This window comes from Pseudoliparis swirei, chromosome 3 (assembly GCF_029220125.1).
Source record: "Pseudoliparis swirei isolate HS2019 ecotype Mariana Trench chromosome 3, NWPU_hadal_v1, whole genome shotgun sequence".
Classification (NCBI taxonomy): domain Eukaryota; kingdom Metazoa; phylum Chordata; class Actinopteri; order Perciformes; family Liparidae; genus Pseudoliparis; species Pseudoliparis swirei.
The window spans coordinates 11,712,577-11,722,891 of NC_079390.1; the positions used below are offsets into that span (position 1 = coordinate 11,712,577).

At 41.1% G+C, this 10,315-nt stretch overlaps 1 protein-coding gene across 1 annotated transcript; it reads right to left on the reverse strand.

Annotated features, from left to right (window-relative positions):
* Positions 1 to 222: 222 nt before the first annotated feature.
* vamp2 (vesicle-associated membrane protein 2) lies at positions 223 to 10,315 on the reverse strand. The gene is made up of 5 exons (XM_056443765.1): positions 9,559 to 10,315; positions 5,731 to 5,827; positions 5,310 to 5,468; positions 5,100 to 5,151; positions 223 to 4,890 (listed from the first exon to the last, which is right to left on the reverse strand). Coding segments are annotated over exons 1-5 (327 nt in total). The 5' UTR covers positions 9,561 to 10,315; the 3' UTR covers positions 223 to 4,873.

Here is a 10,315-nt window from a genome sequence, read left to right on the forward strand (position 1 = left end):
ATTTGCCCATTTATGGCTCCAGGTCACTATGTTTTTTTTTTTTTTTTTTAAACACAGAAGTGATAGTATGAATTAAATCAAGAGGTCTATCTTTGTATTGATAATAAATTTATGCTTATTGATACAGATAAGGTCCCAGAATTGCAGTCAAAATTGCATCTGCCCATTGTTGCACACCCACAAAACACGTGAAGCACACACAAAAGTACAAGTTGTCATAGGTACTGTTTTCCAATATACATATATTTCATGATGTTCATCAATATAATAAGACATTGATAGATTTACACGACAATTATTTTATGTACTTCAGTTATTCATTCAGTCTCCTTTTTCTTTACATTTAGTTTCTAATCCCATACCAAATGACAGCACAATAAATCTATCAATAAATAAGAGCAAAGGAAAACAAAACAAAAAGTAAGATTAAACTGAGCACATTGCCCATGATCCTCCAGTCTTGTCCCTCCTGTAAGGCCAGATGACCAGGGGCAATACGGGCCTTCATCCCTGAAACCCCAGTCCCAAAGAGAAATCTAAATCTATCCTCAAAAATAAAACAGATTTAAACAAAAAATATATCTTGTAGATACAAACGGCCATCTGATGTAAACTTTAGAATCATTCTGGACAATTGAAGGTAAAAATACTTTCCCCCCCCATTAACCTCCCTTTTCTTTACCTTTACCCGTCAGTGCTTACATACAAACAATTCAGTGACATCTGGAGTTATTACTAAATTGATGCAAAAGAAAAACACAATAGTTGGTCAGAAAATACAAACATACATTAAGAAGAATATTGTACTAGTATAACCATCCAGAGACTCAAAAGGTTCCCTCCTATTGCTGCATTCATCTCATTTGGGGGTGAAAATAAACGTTGGGGAACATTCTCTGCTCTGAAACCTATTAGGCAATGCTTTGTTGAACGATTGGATTTTTTGTTGGTCTATTTTCTCATTTCTGCTTAAGTTCACAAGTTATATTTCAAACCTGGAATGTGTGCATTTTTTGGATCACCCCCAAATAACCTGAACACAGCGTTTAAATTGAGGTCGCTGAACAATTCACATGGTTGACATAAAACAATATTCCACCCCCCCCCGAATTATGTTTCCATCCCACCAAAATGATTGAATCACAACAGAAAAAAGTGCCACAGTGTTAAAATATACACACTCCTTTTTATACAGACAGTAAAGAAACGGAAAAAAGAGAGCACTCACTTCATTTTCACCATCGGGACCAAATTAGTTGAGCACTTACAACGGATTTATGGACAACACAGAAGTCCTACCCCAATCAGTAGTGTTATACTTCACTTCAGCCCACTGTGTGGTTAACTCCTGCAGGCTGGCTAAAAGGACCACATTTGTAACCCTATAGAGATTTTATATTGCCAAAAACCCAATGTTATACTTTGCTTATATAGTTTTGTCCTCATATATTTTGGTAAATTGCTAATACCTTAAACCTGAGGATATAGGACCCCCTACCCCCCAAAACACCCCCATATTACAACACCAAACAATGCAAACATTTAGAACGTTTTTCTCAGTTATTTTTGATAGCATATAGTTTGTTTAATGTCTTTTCATTTTAGAACTCGCAGCACTATGGAGACAAAAAAAGAAGAGTTGTGCTATTATTAGTTCTAGGATCTTGTGTCTTGAAACTTGTTTTAGATTAAAGAGGCTCTTCAGACCCAGATGCGCCCGCTGGGCCAGGCTGTGTTTGAGATTTGAAGCACGCGGCCCTCATGTTTTGGTTCAACTTGCATATGTTAGAATGGCACACACTCACTAGCCAAACTGACACACCATATGAATAGTGTGCGAAAGTTAAAAGGTCCTGTTATCTGTGGATAAATAGGGTACGGATATTTAAAACAGACTTGGATAGTTTGGATAACCAGTTTCTCTCCACTTGTTTTTGATGGCAATTGACAGCTTAAGCATGGAAATCTGGTCTTTGGTAGTAATCTTCTGCAGTTTACTTTTGCTCTGTTTGGAAGAAAACATGGGAAGGGGAGGAGGTTTGTTAAGGTTCGGGCCCTTCCTTATTAGAACTGGCCGGCAGATCTGTAACCTGTCTGCTCGTGTACTTCGGTGGTCAAGGAAACAACTTGCCCTCACTCTGAGATTTAAACGTCCTAATCTGTCGGGATAAACTGGGGATATTCCCAAAACAGAGCTATACACATACACATACACACATTGATGCACCTGCGCCGACAGTGACACACACACACACTATAGGATCTTGAATCAGTGGGTTGAGCAAAGTGGGGCAAGTTGGTTTACTCAGCTGGTGGAGAAGATAAAAAGTCATGTTGAAAAGAGACAAGGCTACTAAGGCTTTAGACACTGAAATATCGTGGGTGGCTTTGTGGTCTTTCCAGCCTTCTATATAAGAAAATGTGCTAATTCTTTTGTATAGTTGAGTTGCGTTGCTTCCCGTTCAGCATTTATTAATGCAAGCCTGCACAGGCAACAACTCAGTGAATAGAGAACTTTCAGAGGTGAAAGTAAAATAGTCTCAAATCAAGAAGATTTAATTTGAAGGTCTCTGTCATCTCGTGTTCATGTGCACAGGGCCTTAGTTTGACTGAAGAAAACCAACAAGTGCATCATGTTGCCCTGCTCTCCTGCTCATAAAGTAGCCAAAAGTAGTACACACAGGAGAAGATGCCAGAAACATGTTAAGAAATGTTTTAAGACCAAACCAGCTCGGGCACCGATGAAAGAAATCTGCAATAAGAATAGAAGCCTCTCCCTTGTTGCTTGGCAGTGTGTAACGCACAGAGCTGAATTACAAAAAACACACCAGACTGAGGTAAAGAGGAACTCACTGCTGTTGGCAGCAAATAGTACTGATTGCACACTTCCTCTTTACCTGTCTGTTTCACACAAAAATATACTATAATAAAAATAGAATCTATTATATTTAAAAAAAGAAAAAAGGCCTTAACTAGAGGGAGAAACACTGAGACAGAACCACCGCGCTGGCAAAGACACTCCTCTTTCGGCGCGCTACTACTTTTGAATAATTGCTTCTCGTGCTTCTTGTCACCTTTGACAGTACATTTCTGAGCTTACCCCAAAGTTGCTGATCAAAAAAACTCCACTGTGTATTTGACATTGTCCTCATTAGCCCCTGTCCCTGGATTTGCAAATAAGGCTGAATTATGTCTTTTTCTTTTTATGTGCTCTTCGTGTAGAGAGGTTTCGCTGCATGAGGATCTCCTTTGGCCAGTCTATTGACCAGCCAGACAGCGCCATCAAAAACAAGGTTGTTTGTGCATTTTAAACAGATTCCTTTTTTTCTGCAGTCAGCCACTCCCCCTGCACACACTAAAGTGTGAGGGCGGGTTTGACTGGATATATTCTACGGTAACTAATAGAAGTGACTGGAGACTAAGGCTTTTCAGGGTCCATGTACGTAACGGGCCAGGAAGAATGAACCTTTGCTTTATGGAAATTCAACAATTTATGCAACGGCCCCATTTTATGCATGAGAAATTTTTTTTTTTTAAGCCCATATCCACAGTTTGACATGAATGACATCTCCACAGTATACTGTAGCCTACGTGTAACATTAAGATAACAACACCCTAATTACAAAAGAAAATTATTTAGACAGATTGAAAGTCTAATCCTGTCTATTTAAAACGAACCCTTAAAGCCATTAACTATTTTCTCTTAAGGTTTGTATGATCGACGTTTTCGACACAAGTTTCATTGCTTGTATTTTTTTTTTTTTTTAAAGATACTTACACTTACATGTGCTACGGTAAGACCATTTGCACTAGACTGCAATGAAGGAATGTTTTCGAAATAAGACACTACGTAATATTGAAATAAAAAAGAAACATCTACAGACATTGGTCCGACTGTACTATGGCAGTTTTAGAACTTAGCAGAAGAAATTGAGGTGTTCAAGCATGCTGACAGAAGTGTGAAATGGAGAAAGAGAAATGAAACATACTGGGAGTATCCGATGAAGAGGGCTGGAAAACAATTACTAGGAATTAGTTTCACGATTCATGCATTATTTGTATGTCTGATCAATATGAGTGAGCATGAACTCTTTCAGAAAGCCAGCAAAGAAGCCAAGACTTGAACTCCTTGATGGCGTCAAGTTATAGAAATTTGGAGCTGAGGTAAGAGAAACCTGGGGCATTCTCAGGGGAAGTTTTGTCTGTGTAGTAGCTCAAATCTTTATAACTTGACATCTTTTTTTGTACAAGTTTTAGCTCTCTGGCTTATTTTGGACTTTCTCAGTGGACGAGAGTAACCGGCCGAAACTCAGAAACTAACTCCACTCTGCAAAAATACATCGAAAAGAGAGAGTAAGCAGGGGGACAGACCGATGATGATAACATGCAAGATACACACTTTGATTAATAGGCAGTAGTTAACGCTGACGCATACGTAAAATTAATACAAAAAATACAAAATGCACACACACGCACACACACCTACAAAACAGTATATATATCAGAATAAAACTCTACAAAGAACTATATATATATATATCAGTTATGTAACAATTATCGGCAATTGTTGCTTCCTTTTCTGTTGTTGCTTCGTCACAAGTGTTTGGTTCTCAGTGTGGCAGGTTAGAAAAGCCACGAGTACCCAGAAAGGAGACAGGGCCACACACTCACAGGACAAATATTGACAGGGGTCCAGAGGCGAGGTTGTGGAAGTGGGGGAGCCATGGGGCCCTGAAGGTTTAGGGGCGTTATATATCGAGGCTAATCAAGAGATATATATAATAAATTAATGATAATGGTTAATGTTGTAATCAATTTGAGTTTTTTTTTTCTGTAGCAAGGAAGGAGTAGACTGGGGTAGGAGCAACTCTTCTTAGGTGCTGAAGTACACTGGGAAAAAAAGAAACAGAAGAACATGAAAGTCCCATTTCCAATAATGCCCAAGTTATCAAATCAACATGTGCTGACAATGCAGGACAATTCTATTCATAGACTTTATATTATATGTGTAGAATATGATTAATGGGTTTTAGCGTTGATTAGGTCCCCTGAGACAACGATGAGAAATCTATGTGCACAAAAGTGAGAAGGGTTCTTACCAATAATGACGATGAGGATAATCACGCATATCACACCCAGGATAATCATCATCTGTAGTCAATGGATTTTCAGAAGAAATGTCATGAGAAAAGCAGTCAAATGTGTCATAATTAAATTGTTTTCTACATTTCTCCATGAACAAGGAAGTTTAAGGCGGCCTTCATACGCAGGTATTTGCCGTTCAAGTCGGCGTGTCTGCATGTCCTCACCTTGGCATTCTTCCACCAGTATTTATTCTTCAGTTTTGCAGCGCTGGTCTCAAACTGAGAGGCTCCAGCCTGCAGGGCGTCAGCCCTATCGTCCAGTTCTGACAGCTTCTGATCACGCTCCAGAACCTTATCCACGTTTACACGCATGATATCCACCACCTGGATGAAGACACGCAGAGCTATGTAGTGTGATCAGCTATCAAGACAGAGGGATAAGGATGAAGTCATGTATTAAGTTCCATGTCAAATCACAGGATTTTAAGCTTTAAATAAAGCTTAAAAAATGATTTGTGCTTTTTCACTTCAAATTGAGAAAGCGGAGAAGATTGAGTTACTCGCACGGGACCAATGTTTGATTCTAAAATGTCCACGTCTGAGCCCGACAGCACAACTTTGGCTTTGCAGGGAAGTTCGTACCCACCTCATCCACTTGTGCCTGTGTCTGCTGCAGACGACGGTTGCTGGTGAGGTTGGGGGGTTGATTCGCTCCATCTGCAGGGGCTCCAGCTGGGGCAGACCTGGTGATGAAAAACAAAAATACAAATGTTCCGTTAATAAAGTTAATAAAGCCTTATTTTAAAGCTAATATGAACAACAGGAAAAAAAACATGTATCATTGTTGCAATCTTTAAGAAGATGTCTAACTCTGCCTGTTAAACATTTAGCGAAAACTGCTCAAACGTTATGCTCATAAATTGCTCAAATATAATACAGATTAAATATGTCATATGCACTAATAACTTAATTATCGAGATAGGAATTTGCCCATGTTGTGATAGAATACTTTGGCCCTATCGCCCTGTCCCACTCCTTTTTTTTATTTTGGGTATTAACATTCAAGCTCGAATCAGATCAAACTTGTAGTATGTGGAATATTTACTGCCAAAAAGTCCAGATAATTATCTTCCATCACAAACAGTCCAGATAATTATCTTTCATCACAAAGAAAATCAATTAATGCAAATGCCAATGGAATTTGTCATGTCATGCTGGACTGTGACCTACATGGACCCATTCCTTTAGAGGCACTTTGCACCAATAATGACCTCGTGAGAGACGGGCCTTTTGATTGAGAGCGCCCACCACCACTCGAAAGTGAAAGCTCCATGAAAGAAATGTCTCGGCCTTCATGTTAACACAATACACACTTGTACCTCTGCTCTTTGAAGACATCCCGAATGTTTAAAGCGTATATGGCAAATGTCACTTTAATATTTCAGCCAAAACAGAATCACTAATCCAGATCCATCAAGTTCCTGCTGTCCTAAATGTTACATGACAGATGAACACAAACCCAAGTTGAGTGACAGCTTCCGGGGTACACAGAATAACACCCACAGACTAACTCCATATCTCATGCAGGCACATCATCTGATCAGAATATAGCACAACATCGTGTAACAGCTGAGCCACAACCTACAGGAATAAACTGAATTAGTAGAATTTCCTAAAACAGATTCCCCAATAATACATTGTCTTTATTCTTTTACGTTAGAAAGGAACGTTGTATGCCGCCTAATCAAATATATAAAGACTCCCTGCATGTCATGACTGAAATGCAGAACAGACAGCAGGCACAACAACCTCACAATTCAAGCACTAAAACAGTATGATTGATGAACCAGAATTTTAAAAAGGAACAACAAGCCTGTCACAAACAATATTAAATGAGATATGATTCCCTCGAGCAACTGAACTTAGTTAACTCTTGATAATACGTGCCCATTTAAAGTCTAAACATAGTCTGAACATTACATCTTAAACATTCTGTAACCCGATATCGTGGCGGATGCATTAATAAAAAGCGAATGAGAAACAAACGCTCAAGAGGCTTAAAAGATTTAAATATTGCATGTAGTGTCGAGTACGCTTAATTTAGCAGGCTTCATTGCCATCGATCAATGCAGAGAACCAATCAATCAATACAACTACACAGGGAAGCTGTCTCTAAAATTAGAGTGTGACATTGACTCAGGCTGTTGTATCTTCTGCCAGAGTTTCCTCAGTTGTAACTCGGCTGCTCTACCAGCGTGAGGAATAAATCACTCTGTATAAAGGTCACCTTTACGCGCTCGCACACCCCTAATCCTCTAACTACAAGAACTCCTTTTGGATAGTTGGCCTGCTGGTGCTGGTGGTGTCCCTGTCAGCTGCCAACCAGCCCTAATAGACACTGACAATATTGTAAGTGGTGGTAACTGCATGGATAAAGAGAGCACATACATCAGTTTCACCCTTTTTCAAGACAATAATGAGGGGAGGGAAAAATAAAACAGAAAAAAAGGAATTTGCGTTTCAATCGAACATTCAACAAAAATAAGCCCTTTGATCTGTTAAAGGCAGCTAACCTAACACGCTGGAGTCTACTGATAACGTCAAATTTGCCATTAAATCGCAATATATTCAACCCTCTTTAAAGACACGGGTAATAAAAAATGGTGGTGTCCAAAGAGGGCTCATGTGACATTGTGGGGTCTGTGTAAGGTTGTAGGGGGTCCCGGGTGGAATAAGGGAATCAGGTAAATATTACCTCACGTGTCTCATGTGTCCTCAAAGAATAAAGAAAACACAATTTTACATTTGATTTAAACTACTGACTAAGCTAATAAATTATTTTTGCTATTTTTAAACTGATGGATTTCTTTTTTGTTTCTCTTTTTTGTCACCATCATGAAAAAGCAAGCTGTCTGACTGAGCACTGGAGAGCGACATTACAGCACCGGACAGCGCCACAGCAGCTCAGACCACACAACACATAAAAACGGTTAAATCCCAACCTCATTTTCCAATTCTGTCTCATGCTACTGAACTGGAAGAGCCGGCCCACAGTCATCACTGGTTTCCTTTATGTATTTATTTATTTAATACCGTAGACACAGACACGGTGTCCTGTAAAGACATCACGTTTCACGACGAGCACGACCGGGGCCTGTAAATACAGTCGGAGCCTATACCGCTCACCGGCGGCGGGGAGGTTCCTTATGAAGGAGGGTGGATTCAAAGTACTTGGATGCACAATTGTTACAACATTTCGGAGACAAATGTAACATACAGCCTCAGAGGGAGTGTAACCAGACGCCCTGCCACGGGTCAATGACACGCCGTGTGTTGTTGGCACCAACATTTTTAACTGACTGCTTTGCAAAAAAGAAAGAAAAAGAAAGACAGTCGAGGTTGCCACAGCTATTGTTACCAAGCCTGGCTTTGATATATATATATATATATTTATTTATTTTGACCTGCCATTTCAGTAAAAAAAAAAGAGAGAGGGACGAATGAGGTCAAAGGAAGGGAGGCACGTTAAGGTGAATGTGTCCTTTAAGACCCAAACTGCCTGTAATATGGCGAGAGATGTCAATGCTCGCCCTTGCACGACAATTGACGACATACAGTAGGAGGCGAGGCTCACCCCCCCCCCCCCTCTCTTCGGGTTGCACATATCACGTCCACTAGGCCTATAAGCCTATTCAGGGCTAATAATACCATCGCCTATATAAAGGTCCGCGGAGTATCCGTCGAATAATGTCGACGCGCTCTATGTTCAACATTGTGTCCTTGCTGTTGCTTGAAGAAGCTTCGCCGTCACCTGTGGTTCAGCCGCGCGCGCGCGCACACACACACGCGCGCACAAATGGAGGCCTGTATATGTTAGAAAGGACAACAGAAAATGGATTTTATTGTCCGTAATGTTTGGTTTTCTTCGTGGTTGTAATTGGCCCGCGGGCTGTCGCGCACACAGACGGTGTCCTTTTCTAAAAATCTAAACCAGTCCGAACTGGAAAAGATCCGTGCGTGCTGGCTCGGGTATGGAAAAAAGAAAAAGAAAGAGAAAAAAAACTCCAGAAGATTAAATAAAAGAGGCACGTGATAAACACGCAGCTCGTGCACCGTGTCCACGCGTACATAAATACAATAACGAAGGCTAGTAATGCGTTTAAAGCAGATACACCCTCCATCTGCTCCAAGGTTAGGCCGACGCGTTCGCCTCCACACACACACACACACGATCGGATGACACCAAATAAATAAAAGCAGCACAAAGACATTCAACAGCAGTGTATATTAATGGCACGCGGAGTAACGCGACTCCGGTGAAATAACCACAGCATTTGATGGCAAAGACACACAGGAGACCATTCAGACACCATTAATCCCAGAGAGCACCGCCGACGCCGGTCGCGGGGACGGAATTGGAATTCATTCATAAATTACGATTTCAAATAAGAGCTTTAAACGTCGGCGTACTCACATGTTCCTGGTAGTGTTGGCTGGACAGCTGTGCTGAAATCCGGACTGGAAATGTTAGCGCGGACTAAGTGGCTGGCAGACTGATGTGGATTGCCTTCTGCGCTCCTCTCTACCCTCTGGCACCCTTTGGTTGCTTATTGTGCCGTTTCCCTGCCTATATAGCCGAGGAGGAGCACTGGCTTGTCTCTGCCGCTGAGATATGTCTTCCCCTTTGCGACTACACACAAAGTTAATAAAAAAACCTTTCTACCAACTCTTCCTATTTCTACACGGCGATGCTGCACCTGCAGGCTGAACTGGAGCCCGGCGCTGTCAGGGGGTCCGTGGAGTAATGAAGGCGCAATAAACAGACGCCCGGATTAAGGCGGACAAAGATGGCTCGGTGACGTCAATCGAGGCGAGTTTGATGCCGAAATGGGTGACCCGGGTACTTCCGACGTGCCGTTTCATAGCGCCGGCACAGCGCTAATTTGAACCTAAAGGCGCTGTTATCGGGACTGTGTGCACATTTCGTCTTTACATGCGCCGCATGTCACGATCACGCGTGTGTGTTTTTTTAAAGCACGAAAGAAGCTTATTTGGACTCTCGTCTGTCTGTGTGTCAACAAAATGGCGTTCCTCAAAAGGGGGCGTGGCGAGTTTCGCAGTAAGTGTCTGATTGTCTCTCATAGTAATCCATATGGATGGGGATTTAGTGGGAAGTAAACACACCTGAAAGAATTTTCTTTATTTTGTTTTACCAGCCTTTTTGTTTAACC